The following is a 16,143-nucleotide window of genomic DNA, read 5'->3' as shown; positions in this document are numbered from 1 at the left end:
CACTGCTATGCACCTAAGTTTCAATTAAACCTTATAAGTGGTACTTATTGGCACCAATTATGCCTTTTAATCCCCCCCACCCCCCACCCCCGTGATCTCCGCTCATCAGGCAAGCCCCTCTTATCTGTACTCTTCTCTTCCACTGCCAACTCCAAATTCCGTCCCTTTTTTCTTGTGGCGCCGTATGCCTGGAAAAGGCTGCCTGAATCAATACGTCGCACTCCGTCCCTGGCAGTGTTCAAAGCCAAGCTAAAGGCCCACTTTTTGGAAACTGCTTTCAACTCTTAAACTCCCCCTCACTGCTGTCAGTTACCTATACCCACTATAACCTCCCCAACCCCAAAATGTCCTGTCTATATTAGAATGTAAGCTCTTCTGAGCAGGGACTGTCTATTGTATGTTAAAAAGTACAGCACTGCGTACGCCTCTCAGCGCTATAGAAATAATAAATAGTAGTAAACAATGCACAAGAAAGAAACATTTCGAGGTTAAAATAAAGTTCTAATAATAAGCTCAATTGACATTTGGGATTTTAATCATATTTCCTGATTTGTGACTGGAGCTTTTTAGCAATAAGTGCACAGAAAAGAATGGCATTATTAAAATATATTAAATTGTACTGTGGCAGTGAAAATCAGGTACAGCTGTGGGGAAAAAGCCTGGCTTAGTGAGTTACTTTCTGAGGAAACAATGACTCAACCTTTGTGTTTAAGAACAAATCAAAATTGTACTGAAGAAATTACCCTTGGGATGTACTATACCATTTCAAAATGAGCTACTACAGTGCATTTGGCTTTGTCCAATTAGCTAGTGCTTCCTTGATTCTGTTTTATTTTCATTTTTTATTCAAGTCTGGGAATCCATCACAGACATTAGGCGCACACAGAGGCCCTTTTACTAAAGGGACTCTGAATGGTTAGATACCTTTTGGACCATTCAGCACGCTTGATGCTTTGCTCTGCCTTAACTGCTTCCTCTTTAGATTATTGTAATATTATACCTTATGCCAGACTACCCTTATGAGACTTAAACAGTTCAAAACACTGCAGTTCAGCTACTGTCTAACACTCGGAAACATGATCACATTCTAGACACCCTGTTATAGAATGGCTCCCAAGGTTTATTTAAAGCTCCCTCAAACGAGGAAGATAATAAGAATATTTTATCTTGCCAAACTAATGGTCTATATTCACACAGCACCTATTGAAACAAACCCCTCAACAGCACACTTATTATTTTTCTCCAAGCTCGTTGTTAAGGCATGAGCTGTGTAGGATACATTATGAATTCTGTCGTCAGAAAATAAATATTTTCCCTTGCTTGCTACTAAACACAAAGATGCAAAGATCTCTTCACAATCTGTATTACTTTTTTGTTAAGGAGGACGCAGTTTCAAAAGGTGAACCGTAAATTAAATTCTCCTAACAAGCCCTCACATTGCCCACTTTATAAGATGCATGTTTAAAACCAGATTTCCTATACACAAAGCGGGACTAATGCACAGACCAACTAGATACAGAGAAACATGATGGCAGATAAAGGCCAAATGGCCCATCTAGTCTGTCATAAGAACATAAGAATTGCCATTGCTGGGTCAGACCAGTGGTCCATCCTGCACAGCAGACCGCTTACGCGGCGGCCCTCAGGTCAAAGACCAGTGCTCCAAATGAGTCCAGCCTCACCTCCGTACATTCCAGTTTAGCAAGAACTTGTCCAACTTTGTCTTGAATCCCTGGAGGGTGTTTTCCCCTCTAACAGCCTCCAGAAGAGCGTTCCAGTTTTCTACCACTCTCTGGGTGAAGAAGAACTTCCTTACATTTGTACAGAATCTATCCCCTTTCAACTTTAGAGAGTGCTCTCTCGTTCTCCCTATCTTGGAGAGGGTGAACAATCTGTCTTTATCTGCTAAGTCTAATCCCTTCAGTATTTTGAATGTTTCGATCATGTCCCCTTTCAGTCTCCTCTTTTCAAGGGAGAAGAAGTCCAGTTTCTCTAATCTCTTACTGTACGGCAACTCCTCCAGCCCCTTAACCATTTAAGTTGCTCTTCTCTGGACCCTTCTGAGTAGTACTGTGTCCTTCTTCGTGTACGGCGACCAGTGCTGGACGCAGTACTTCAGGTGAGAGCGCACCATGGCCCGGTACAGCGGCATGATAACCTTCTTGGATCTGTTCATGATCCCCTTCTTAATCATTCCTAGCATCTGTAGCATTCACTTTCTCCTCCTCCCTAACAGATTCCATGTGCCTGTCCCATGCTTTCTTGAATTCAAATATAGTCTGTCTCCACCACCTCTACTGGGAGACTCTCCCATGCATCTATCACCTTTTCTGTAAAAAAGTATTTCCATAGATTACTCTTGAGCCTATCACCTCTTAACTTCATCTTATGCCCTCTCATTCCGGAGCTTCCTTTCAAATGAAAGAGATTCGCCTCATGTGTATTTATGCCAGTTAGGTATTTAAATGTCTTTCAAGAATCCAAATCGCAATAACAAAATATAAATACAATCAGCAAAAAATTGTTATCAGCCTAGTGGTGGAGATACCCCTTGAAAGTGCATTTATAATAGGTGGAGAAAAAGTCTCAACTTATCAAGAATATACGGACGGCAACCGAATGAGTTCTTAAGCCAGTCCTGCTCTGTATCATAGGCACACGTTTCAAAATGTAACTTATGGACTTAATCAGAAAGTAGAATGGTGTGCCTTCTACTGATGGTGAGATCGTCTGTTCCAGTAAATAAAGTTTTTTGACATTGACCCCTATGAACCCGGAAGCATAAATCCCAGCGCCATTCTGAGTCATGTGTGGACTGAGCAGGAGAAAAGGTGATTGCCCTGACGCAGCCGTTGTTCGGCGAAACAAGAGCCTTGTTGGTGACATCCAGTTCCTTGTCTTTTGTCAGCGTGAGAAGTGCTATAGCAGGAAGATCTACTCACTGCTGTTGCCATCGGCAGAAGATAAGTGAACTGTTTTGTTCTTTTCTGGCTCCCTGTGCACAGTGGTGGCTATGGTCCCGTTTTGAAAAGTTACATTTTGAAACGTGTAGAGTTTTTTGCCTATGATACAGAGCAGGACTGGCTTAAGAACTGATTGGGTTGCCATCCGTATATTGTTGATAAGTTGAGGCTTTTTCTCCACCTATTATAAATGCACTTTCATGAGGTATCTCCACCACTAGGCTAATAATTTTTTGCTGATTGTATTTAAATGTCTTTATCATATCTCTCCTCTCCCACCTTTCCTCCAAAATATACATACTGAGATCTTTAAGTCTGTCCCCATATGCTTTACAATGAAGTCCACCAACCATTTTAGTAGCCTTCCTCTGGACCGACTCCATACTTTTTATATCTTTTTAAAGGTGTGGTCTCAGAATTGTACAAAATATTCTAAATGAAGTCTCACCAGAGTCTTATACAGGGGCAGCAATACTCCCTTTTTCTACTGGCCATTCCTCTCCCTATGCACCCTAGTATCTTTCTAGATTTTGCTGTCACCTTTTCAATGTGTTTGGCCACCTTAAAATCATCACAAACTGTCACAACCTGTCCCGCTACTCTTTCATGTATAAAAATTATTCACCCCCTAAACTGTACTGTTCACTCGAGTTTGTGCAGCCCAAACGCATTACCTTGCATTTCTCAGCATTAAATTTTAGGTGCCAAATTTCAGATCATTCCTCAAGCTTCGCTAGGTCCCTTCCTCATGTTATACACATCATGAGGAGTATCTAAGCTATTGCAGATTTTGGTATCATCTGCAAAGAGGCAAATCTTACCAGACAGCACTTTAGCAATATCGCTTGCAAACATGTTAAAAAGAACAGGCTCAAGAACTGAACCTTGAGGCACACCACTGGTAGCATCCCTTTCCTCAGAGTGATCGCCACTGACTACTACCCTCTGTTGCCTTCCACTCAAACAGTTCCTGACCCAATCTGGCACATTGGGACCCATATGAAGAACACTCAGTTTATTTATTAGATGCCTGTGTTAAAGGCTTTGCTTTGCTAAAATCTAAAATACACCACATCTAGCGTTCTCCCTCTATCGAATTCTCTGGTCACCTAATCTAAGAAAATGATCAGATTTTTTTGACAAGATCTGCCTCTAGTGAAATCATGTTGCCTGAGGTCCTGTAATCCATTGGATTTCAAAAACTTCACTATTCTCTGTTTTAAAAGTGTTTCCATTAATTTACTTACCACAGAAGTCAGTCTTACGGGCCTGTAGTTTCCTACCTCTTCCTTACTTCTACTTTTGTGGAGAAAGACCACACCTGACCTTCTCCTTCTCCAGTCCTCTTGTACCACTCCTAATTCTAGAAAAGTATTGAAAAGATCAGCCAGCGGAACTACCAGAACTTTCCTAAGTTCCTTCAATACTTTTGGATGTACAATATCTAGCTCCATCAATTTGTCCCCCTTAGTTTAGTTAGCTCCTCATGAACACAGTCCTCTGAAAATTGTTCAAAATCTACCACACCTCCATTTGTGTTTTGTCTTCTGCGGTTCTGCTCAAGGCACTTCAGCGTGTCGGCTATTTTATCTTCCATTTGCTTCTTTGCTTTCCTAACAACTCAACCAGCCTCTCTTAACTATTCCAAATATTTTTGCCCGTCTTCTTTTTTATAGTTTATGACAGCTAATCTCTTTTTCCTTACCTTCTCAGCTACTACTTTTGAGAACCAAAATGACCTTTTCCTTTTCCTTACAAAATGGTTAGTTGCCCTTACAAAAGCTCCTTTCAGTGTTGCCCACTGCTTTCCTACTTCTTCCAGATGTTCCTTTCCAGACAACAACTTCTTGAGGTAATCCCCCATCTCAACAAAGCTAGTTTTTTTTAAAGTCTAGAACCTTTATTTTCAAATGAGCCCTCTCAACACCTGTCCTAACATTAAACCACACTACATAGTAATCACTGGATGCCAGATGATCACCCACCATAACATCAGAAACACTTTTCCCATTTGTAAGCACTAAGTCTAGTATGACACCATCCTGCATGGGTTCCATTACCAACTACTGGAACAGTTCTCCTTGTAGAGAATCTAGGATCTCCCTACTTCTAGGAGACCCCACAATAGGGGTACCCCAATCAAAATCTGGCATATTAGAGTTCAATCTGTTTATTAAATTTTGCAATAATAACATACAGGAACATCATAGAACATATACAGCTCAGGAATTCATTGAAATCATTAACATAGATCAGGAAAATTGTCTATAATCTCATAAATTGAAATACAAGTATTTTACTGGAAATCAATTGTTATGGAACAGAGAAAAACACTACAAAAAAGGCACAGATGGTGTAGAGAATATACAACAACTCCCCCCCTCACTCCCCATTCCCTCCCCAGCCCACCCCTCCTACCAAAAGCAGATCCCCCCCCCCAAATAAAGGGGGGGGAGCAATACTATGCAAGGCTAATAACAGGCAAAACCTCAAGTCAAAATCTGGCATATTAAAACCACCTATTAGTAATACTTCCCCTTTTCCAACTATATTTGAATGTCTTCTATTAAATTTGTGTCCACTTCTTCCTTCTTTGAAGGAGGCCTGTATATCACAGATGCTTTGTGGAAGACTGTGAGTAGCAAGAAGTGTCTTCCAGCGCTATAGCTAAGTGTGATATTTGTGCTAATACAATCTGTGGACTCTTCCTGTACTAATCTTCCTTTAAAGAATTCATTGTCTCAGAGAAGAAGAATCCAAACAAGCTGAATGAATAATAATTTGGAGAAATTAAAATACATTTCAAAAAGAACATATCATTCTGCCCCACAGTTTGTGTGTGCAAGTTCGTATTATGCTTTGCATTGCACCGACAGCATGGAGATAAAGGAAGCTCATGTAATCTTTGTTGTTAGTTTCTTTTATTGGTGCTCAAATTTATGCACCATTTACAGAACTGGTCCTATGTCTTGCTTGCCATTATACAAGAAATCAATTTTTAGGCTATGTTTACTACAAGAATTGTAAGAAAATAGAATTTCTTTTCTTTTATTTTGGTTAATCAAAAGGAACCTTGGGCTGCACTCAATTACCTGATAAATGTTTTTTTGTTTGTTTTTCCCTCAGGTATGAGTTACCAATCCATGGTATAACTCTTGATGCAACTGACTGTCTCCAGAGACCCTAGTTCTTTGGAATAATTTGTTGCATCCATCAGGAAAAATCTTCATTTTGGGATCAGAAAGCAAACCATTTCACAATCTCTCTCTTTTCCATCTGGTGAATTTGTATCATCTTTTTTTTATATTATTTATTTATAATTTTAACAATTGACATTAATTACAAGTCAATAAAAGAAAACATACAATGTAAACTGAAATTAAATTAAATTTCCAAATTGCTTAAAGGAAATCAACCTATACAACGTATTATTAGTCCATAATTTTGGAGACGAAGCTAAAGAAAAAAGCTAAAATAAGGCAACTAAGTATCAGGCAAACTAAAAAGGTGATCTGACTGCTCATGAACAATTCTTTTTAGAGCTAACTTGAGAGAAGAGTAGCTCATGAAGACTATCTATCAGAAATAAATTTAGATAGCTGTTGTGGGTCATAAAATACATATCTATTCCCTCCAAATATCATGACACACTTACAGGGATATCTTAGGATGAAGGTTGACCCTAACTGTACAGCCTTAGTTCTCAATATAAGAAACTGCTTTCTTCTCTGGGTTGAACGAGAAACATCGGGGTACATTCTAATTATATTTGTCAAAAATGGAACATCTTTATGCTTTAAAAACATCTTTCTCACATTATAGTTGGAGTCGGATGACAGCGGCGACCTTGGGAGACCCTTGATACAGCACTTTTAGTGTGCGAAACATGTCGGGTCTGACTCCCAGGTTTGGCTGAGATAAGTACTACATGCACTTTATATTTATGATATTTATGAATATTTATAACATTAAGAAATAATCAAGCATTATTAAATTAAACAACGATATCTAAATGGGCAGCCAATGATGAAGGACCACATAATTCTTCCCACAGTAGCAAACTATTACAGCGGTGGAGTGGTGGGGCTGAGGGGTCCTTGAACATATATGATGATTAGAGAGGGTTTTGAATGAATCCAGCCCCTATTACATTTGAATGAAGACTGACGTTTAGGCTGGATGCAAATATTGGAAGATAAAATTGCCAGTTTGCTAGGCTTTAAAAACATCTTAAGCATCTAATCCCTATCCGAATCAAATGCAAACTGTACTATTAATGTAGCAGGGACCTGAATCTCAGTATCAGACCTCTCTAGAAACTGTGTCAAATCTAAACTATCAACAGATAAATTCTGCTGATTTGGATTTGGATTTTGAGATTTGACTCTCGTTGGAAGGTAATATATTTTTGAGAGAGATGGGTACGAGGTTTCTGGTACCTTCAAAATTTCAGACAAATATCTTTTAAACATAGCTAGGGCAGTTATAGGTTGGACTTTCGGAAAATTAATAATCCAGAGATTACATCTCCTAACAGAGTTTCCAACATTTCCTGTTTAAAGTGCAAACTAGCACTGTCCTTGACCCAAGTCAGAGCTTGTACTTCCAGCATTTTTATTTTAGTCTCAATGTCACACGTTTTATTCTCCAGACTTGCTACTTTATTTTTGAATTCCAAATTTTCTGAGAGAACAGTAGTACAGCGCGAAGATAATTGTTAAATTTGATTCCCCAGTGAAGTTTGCATATTTGATATGGCCTCCCATATGGATTCCATGGTAATTACCTTAGGCCTTTGTAAGGGAGCAATCTCAGTTCCAAAATTCCCTGCAGTTCCCACAGTACCAATGACCACCTCAGTTATCAAAGAAACTTCTTGGGCTCCCAAGGTACCTGTAGCCACCTGAGTGCTTGAAGAGTCTGCTTGAGCTTGCTATGATTTCATTGCCGCTTGCTGGGATCTTCCAGGGTCGGTCCTCCCACTCAGAGAGGACAGCAAGAGGGTATCCCAAGCCGGCTCGTTGAAAAACGACTCCTCCATCGCAAGGGGACAGTTAGGTGGACTCCGCTCGTCCGGAGATAGGGTGGCAGCCTCGAAGGAGAGATCCCATGCCTCAGCTTGCGTGGTCTCTCCAGGCGAGAAAACCTCTGGTTGTGGTGTTCGTGAGCCATGATCAACGAAGACATCCATCGGGCCAACTGGTGTTGCTGCTTCAACGGGAAACACCCGTATTTTCGACTTCCTTTTCACCATACCGCTAGCACGACGGCGTCTCGGCAGATACCTCAGACCGCCATCTTGGATAAGCTCTGCCTCCTTTTTGTATCATCGTTTTACCAAGATCAGAATCCATCTTTGCAGTCATTCAATCAACATCTATTCCTTAGTCACTAATTCAGGTGGCAATGTCAGCAATTTTTTTTGTTGTTGCTACTACCAGCTTTATGCCCAGATATTCAATGCTGGGCCATGTCCAGGCATTGGCATTGAAAATCCAAGTATAAGCAGATGGCCAGCACTTAATTTGGTTCGGGAGCCAATATTAAGTCCTATACCAGATAAATTATAGACAAAGACGCGGTCCGATTTGTCCGGTTAACTTATCTAGTTAAGTACTGAATACCAGTACTGAATACCAGTACTTAACCAGGTAAAGTGCCTACTCTGCCTCCTGGACCACCCACAACGTAGCTGATTTGGGCTTAAGCAATTAGAGGGGATTTTCAGCGGTACTGTTTGGTTAAGTGCCTCTGAATTAGAGTGACACGGAAACCATTTCTGTGGTAATATCATGGTAGTGGGAACTTACTTGGAAAATTCCCCAGGAATGCTATGAGAACGGTAGACCATTCCACAGCAGTGCCCTGGAAACGGGAACCATTCTCACAGTCGGTCTCCCTCTCTTCTTTCCCTCCCCCTGTGGCCCCACACTCTTACCTTCCCTGCTGGCAGTGCCTTTTCTTGCAGGTTAGAACTGCTGGCTGGCTGGTTTGGGTCTTTTCTATCTCTATGGTACTCCCAGCTACATAGGAAGAGGAAGTTATTTCAACTTTCTTTTCCCGTGTAGCTTGAACTGCCATAGAGAGGAAACTCAAACTGGCCAGCCAGCTGGCAGTGCTAGTGTGCAAGGCAAAGCAATGCCAGCAATGAAGGTAGGAGTGAGTGAGTGTGTGTGTGGGGGTGAGGGGGAGACTGTGGGGAGGAGAAAGAGACCAGGCCACAAGGGGGTGGGAGGGAAGGGGACAGGGAGGAAAGAAAGAAGGAGAGAGATACCCAACCACAAGGGGAGGGGGGAGAAAGACTCATAGCAGGGGGAGAGAGAGGGAGGGAAGGAGAGAGAGAGACATAGAGAGAGAGAGAAGGAGGGAGGTATAGAGAGAGAGAGGGTGGGAGGTATAGAGAGAGAGAGGGAGGGAGGTACAGAAAGAGAGAGAGACCCATGGAGAGAGAGAAAGGGAGGGAGGGAGAGAGATAGAGATCATAGGGAAAGAGATAGAGAGCATGCCATGGAGAGAAAGCAAGAAATATCCATGGAGAGAGAGAGAGAGAGAAAGAGACCCAGCTAGGGAGACAGAGAGAGATACACCCATGGAGAGAAAAAGAGAGACCCAACAAGGAAGAGACAGACAGACTCAACTGCAGAAGACAAACCTGACTGAGGAGAGAGACAAACCTGACTGAGGAGGGAGAGAGAGAAAGCAAATTCCATTGGTCGCTAAACCAGTCAAACTGGTTTAATGACCATCGGTACATGGTTAGATAGTTTTGTGCATCTGGCCACAAGTCTTTTGAATGTTGAGGTAGTTTATCTTATTGTTAAGTAGTGCACTAGAGTACACATTATAAAAACAATACACATTTATTCATTTAACAGACTTACTGTATAGCCAACTTACACCAAAACGGGTTCCAAACATCAGCTTGACAAAAATAAAATACAACACATAATATAAACATCATTTAAACTCTACATTTGCTGCAAAATACCAGTCTTCTCCTTACCCACCCAAATAGAAAATATGTGCAAACAAATAAGTTTTCAAAAGTTTCTTGAATTTCTGTAAATTATCAACCAATCGCAAATTACTAGAAAGATCATTCCAAAGCCTCACACCCGCCACCCAGATTGCTGTTGCCCTGGTCACAGCATATTTCACACACTGTATCTCATCTGTGTAAAGACGCATTGCCAATACTGATCTCAAAGGATAATGAGTAAACCATCAGCACCTTCAACAGGTACCAAGGCATACCACAGTTGATTGCCTGGAAAATCAGCACAAGCACTTCAAACATAACACATACCTTCATAGGCAACCTATGCAACTGTCTCAAAAATGGGGTCACATTCTCAAACCTACCATTAACAAAAATCAAACTGGCTGCAGCATTCTGATTTCTTGTGATGCCCTATACCAAAAAGAAGCTATTCCTAGGTATAACACATTACAGTAATCCAGCCTCTGTAATATCACACTGCAATAACATTGGTTTTAATCCACTCAACAATCGCATGTGAAAAAAGGATGACCCTGATGACCCTTGGATCAACATCAATAGCATTGAATCCAACCATGCATTCAATACTTTCATCTGTTTACAAACCAGAATCTTCACTGAATCAATCTCAATTGCTATAGGCCAAGAGGTATCTTTAACTCTTCCTACTAACAATATTTCAGTCTTCCCAAAATTTAAGGCCAATTTATGCTGCATCATCAAATCATTCACTCTTCTCAGACACACTGCCAATCTCTCTTAAGTTCACTTTTCCAATCATCCACAGGGGAAAAAATGGACATCATCCATATACAAGCGATAGCTGACACATAACTCCTCAAACACTGCACCCAAAGATGCAAGATAAATATTATAAAGCAGCACTAAGAGTGCAAACCTTTGTGGCACCTCCTTACATATAGGCATAATCCTAGATAGCTTACTAATAATATAGGTATTTACAATAACTTCTGACCTGGGACGGATATCTTCCCTGCAGTTGGGTGATCCATTTCCAAGACAAGGCCATTATGTATAACCTAAAAAGAAAAAAATTAATATATATGTATATATATAAAACACCTCGCTGATAAAAAAAAAAAAAGGCATACGGTAAGTAATACAGTTTTGAGGCGAGAAATAATATTATTTCTAAAACTACTAATGCCAACAGTTTAAATCACTCTGTTTCCTGGCTCTTGTTTCTACCATATCTTCCTAACTTATAAGGCTCTTTACCAAACCATCATAGAAATGATTTAGAAGTAGATAATGAAACAGCCCACAAAGTGGTAAGCCCTTGCATGTAGCTTTATCAGCATACCTGCTTCTTAGAATGATTATTGCCTATAAAATAGAATCCATTCAAAACTGTGCCTTAGTATTTGTGCAGATGCTTTTCCTTTTGTTTTAGGAAAAACTATATGTATACTTTCCTTCTCTGACCAAGTCCTGTCCCAGGAAAGTCTCCAAACCCATAGATAAAAGCATGCACATTAAGGATCAACCAATACAGAAAGTGATCAATGAAAACAGTATTGTACCAGAAGTGTTTTGATCACTGCCACCTTCATGTTTGCAACATTACTTTTGGGCTCAGAGCATAGAAACTCGATATTAAAGAAAATTGGGTTTGTTTGTAGGTCTTGGACATGGTTACAATTTGATGAGTTGTGAGCAGGCAGCTCTAAGTAGAAGGATGGGCAGAGGTCAGGAAAAGTTACAGCTCATTGTCATGGACAGAAGTGGGCAGTTCTTGATTCTAAAAGAGGAAATAGCCATAAATTGCTATTAAGATAGACACGGAAGGCTAGATGCACAAAACACAGTCGGTAAGACCATGCGGGTGCTGTGGGCCAATTTTTGGGTCGATTCTGAAACAGTGACCAATGTTCCAACAAGTTTGCATGCAAATGATTTGCACGGAGATTCACCGTAATCCTGTCCGACTGGTTGGTGTGAGAGCAACTTTGACATTTGCACAGAGCCAGTTTGAGGAAGCCTAAATAGCTGAGCAGCAGGGGAAGCCACAAAGCAGCCTGCTGCCACTCAGCTGTTTGGGGCTTTTTTCTTTTCCTTTTTTTAATGGCACAGATATTGTGCGTGTTACACGTGCAAAATATCTGCCCCATTTAAAAAAAAAATATGAGCCACCCCCCTCTCCAATGATGGTCCTCCTCCCAATGACCCTGTTACCAAAATAAAGGGAGGAGGAATGCCCATGCCCTCCTGCCACCATGACACCCCCCCCAGCGCCAACCAAACTCCACCCCCCCACCGCACATCAATAAAAATCAACAGGATGGATACCTACTGTGATCTCCCTCCAGCAGGAACACCCCACCCCCGAACCCTCCCCTTTCCCACTGTAACAAAAATCGGCAGGAAGAATGCCCATTCCCTTCTGCCATCAGATACCTCCTGTCCCCCTTCGAACAGCCACCACCCCCAACCCCAACCTCCCCCATACCTCAAATCAGAATAATAGCAGGAGGGATGCCCAGTCCCTTCTGCTTACAGGTCCACCACTCCAAAACGGTGGGCCTTCCCCATGCTAGTGCTTCCTGGGATGCATTGGGAGGGGCCTAATGCCCAGATTGGTTCAGATTTCTAAGGCCCTCCGAAGCCTGGTTTTGTCACTGAATTATGTGGGAAGACTGTGTATGTCAGAGGTGTCAAACTGAATCACATAAGGGGCCGAAAACTAAAACACAGGCTAAGTCATGGGCCAAATTTTTTTATTAAGATACTTAGTTTTAGTAGAAGTATAGATCCTTCCTCACCCTGAGATACCATTCTAGCAGTCCACCCTGGTTATTTTCACCTCATAGATGTTACCATACTTAATCCCAACTTTATTCAAATAATCATTCTAGGCATAGGCAGTGGAAAGCTCTGCCCCAGACCTCACTCCCATAATAGTACAGTAATACCATTTTCCCCATTCATTTTTCATATACACACAATATAATCTTATTAACAACACATAATGGTTAACCACAAGAGGTGTGCTGGTACAAACAGTAAAGTACTTGGCTACTGAAACTAAAACACAAAATAATTCTGTTTCTGTGCAGAATAATAGTGATGTTTATGGGTCAAATAGCATTCCAGCATGCGTGTATGATGTATGCACATTACCACCCTGTGCACAGCTACAATTTTCCCAATACTAACAGCATTTATGCACTGAATAGCATTCTAGAATATGCCCACATGTATGTGCATGCAACTCTGACACAAATTTCTTTTGTGCACTGAACATGTGTACATATTTCTGGTGTGCTTGCTCATGTTAGCACACATTTAAAGCATGCAACTTACAGTATTTCAATACTGTTTGCTTACTGCGATGGGAAGTGACATTTTTTTCTTCATGCTTGTGTAAAGAAAGCATGTGCTGAGCAAGTTTATCAGGTCAGTCACAGAGTTGGTAAAAGCCAGCATTTAGAAGACAACAAAAAGATGTGAATATCCTCAAAATGCTGACATATTCCTCTCTTCTGCTCAAGACGCTCTCAACTTTTCTCTCAACAGCACACAGTTCGAAGTATTCAATTCATTGTCCCCATATAGTTGTCTTGTCTAGACTGTAAGCTCCATAGAGCAGAGACTGTCTTTTAGTTATGTCTGTACTTGCTGCATACATCTCTCGGCATTATACAAATGATTAATAGGAGTCACAGTAGTAGCAATTCAGTATGAAAAAGTTTTGCAGTTATGCAACATTACACAGAAAACATCAAGAAATAGCAGCAAATAATGACTGTGACTGATAGGTCTCCATGCAGAGGTTAAATGATAAATCAAAAATGTTCTCTGATTTTCTGGATGTTTGGTATATTGGTACAGTACAAAGCCCCTAGGAGCCCACATAAATTACACTGTCTGGTCCATGTAAGTAAGTTTATTCCTTCAGTTCCACAGAAAACACTACAAACAAAGTGAACTTTTGCTTGCATAATGAATCCAAAGGGTGGTGGTGCCATGTATTTCAGCAATGTTTTTATCTATAATTTTATCATTTCTCCTCAGATTTTAATGAAAATAACATTAAAGCCATCAAACCAAATGTTATGCAACTTAGAAAATATGGCATAGAAACAGCTGTGTCAAACGTTTTCTTTTGTTGAGCTTTAGAAATATACAGGGTACAACAGAGAGATTTACCCATCAGAAGTACTATAAAAAGATGCAGGCCTCTGCAGGCACTACAGTTTAACTACGAGCTTACTGGGTACTTACCACCATTTTATTCTTATAAGAAAGCACTATTCTAAATAATTCTGTGCATGGTATATTTTAATTTTTTTAAACTTCAGTTCCTTATATACATTTTTCAGTCCCTGGAAGGCTCATAATCTGAGTTAAGTGACTTTCTCAAGATCACAAGCAGCCACAGTGGGATTTGAACTGGAATCCATTGGTTCTCAGACCATTGCTTTAATCATTAGGCTACTTCTTCACATAATCATTTTTATACATAAGGAATACACATCTGAAACAAGTCTGATATACCATATTTTTCGCTCCATAAGACGCACCTAAGATTTATAAGAGGAAAACAAGAAAAAAACCATTCTGAACCAAATTCCCTGCCAGGCTCTGCACCCTACTCTTTGGTAGGCTCTGCACCCAGTCCCCCCTCCATGCCAGGCTCTGTACCCTGTCTCCCCCTCTGGTTGTCTAGTGGTAAGCCAGGACAGGGCAGGCAGGCAGGCAGGTCCCATACCCCTCACATACCCCAATACCTTAAATCGTCCCCCCATATCCCCAACGTATGCCCCAGTACCTTAAATCATCTCCCCATATCCCCTATGGTCTCCTAGTACCTTAAATCATCCCACATATTCCCACATACATGGTACCTTAAATCATCCCCCATACCCCTGTACCCTTTTAAACACCCCCATGTACCTTTTTTTTTAAAAAAAGTCTGTACCTTTTAAAATTGTTCCTTCCCTCCTTCGACGGTTCCGTACTATTTCCGGGCAGCAGTCGCACAAGTCAGGGGCGAGGAGGTCAGGCGTGAGCTTTCCACATTCCCTCCTGGCCCCGTGCTGTTTTCTGAATGGCTGCTGGCAGTTCTCGTGAGTCCCGGGAGAACTACCGCCAGCCATTCAGAAAGTGGCACGGACCCAAGCGGGAGCACGGAAAGCTTGGTTCTGACCTCTGTGCTCCTGACTCATGTGCATGTTGCCTTGAAATAGCACGGAGACGTCGAGGGAGGGAAGGAAGAATTTAAAAAGGTACAGGGTTTAAAAAAAAAAAACATACAGGAAGGGTATGATTAAAAAGGTACAGGACCACAAGGCTGCTTGAAAAAGGGACGGCAGTGGCAGGTGAGGTGTTTGTTTTAAAAAGGTGGTCCTGTGGCAGCGGCGGGCAGTCAGTGTTCAGAAAGGTGGTGCAGCTGCGCATGGGGGGGTGCAACTGTACAGGTGGGGTACAGATTTTATATCTTTGCTTCATAAGAAACACCGAGATTTCCACCCACTTTTTGGGTGGAAAAAAAGTGTGTCTTATGGAGCGAAAAATACGGTACTTAGGGGCTCATTTTCAAAGAACTTAGGCCAGTGGTATCAAACTCACGGCAAGAGGGCAACATGCAGCCCGCCAGGTACTATTTTGAGGCCCTCGGTATGTTTATTATAATCACAAAAGTAAAATAAAACAGTTTCTTGATCATATGTCTCTTTAGCAATAAATTACTATATTATTATTATTAAGACTTAGCCAAAAGGAAAGATTTATAAACTATAGAGTTTTACCTCATGCTAAATTGTCATTTCTTTAATAAGACATTAACTATTTTTTCTGAGACCCTCCAAGTACCTAAAAATCCAAAATGTGTCCCTGCAAAGGGTTTGCATTTGAGACCACTGACTTAGACACACAAAGTACCATAGAAACATAAGAACATAAGAATTGCCAATGCTGGGTCAGACCAGTGGTCCATCATGCCCAGCAGTCCGCTCAAGTGGCGGTCCTTTGATCAAAGACCAGTATCCTAACTGAGACTAGCTTTACCTGCGTACATTCTGGTTTAGAAGGAACTTGTCTAACATTATCTTGAATCCCTGGAGGGTATTTTCCCCTATAACAGCCTCCGAAAGAGCGTTCCAGTTTTCCACCACTCTCTGAGTGAAGAAGAACTTCCTTACGTTTGTACAGAATCGA

At 41.1% G+C, this 16,143-nt stretch overlaps 1 protein-coding gene across 9 annotated transcripts in view; it reads right to left on the bottom strand.

The window, feature by feature from the left end:
• SUGCT (succinyl-CoA:glutarate-CoA transferase) overlaps positions 1–16,143 on the bottom strand; it is a 965,969-nt gene that overhangs the window by 137,237 nt on the left and 812,589 nt on the right. For all 9 annotated transcript variants that reach the window (XR_004538045.1, XM_033930269.1, XM_033930264.1 and 6 more), the window contains exon 13: positions 10,940–11,003. Coding sequence is in view for 8 of the 9 variants with exons in the window: in XM_033930269.1 (XP_033786160.1) it covers positions 10,940–11,003 (64 nt within the window). In the remaining variant the exon portion in view is untranslated. The remainder of the gene's footprint in view (positions 1–10,939; positions 11,004–16,143) is intronic.

Source organism: Geotrypetes seraphini, chromosome 2, assembly GCF_902459505.1.
Source record: "Geotrypetes seraphini chromosome 2, aGeoSer1.1, whole genome shotgun sequence".
NCBI lineage: Eukaryota > Metazoa > Chordata > Amphibia > Gymnophiona > Dermophiidae > Geotrypetes > Geotrypetes seraphini.
This window is presented reverse-complemented; position numbering and strand designations above follow the sequence as displayed.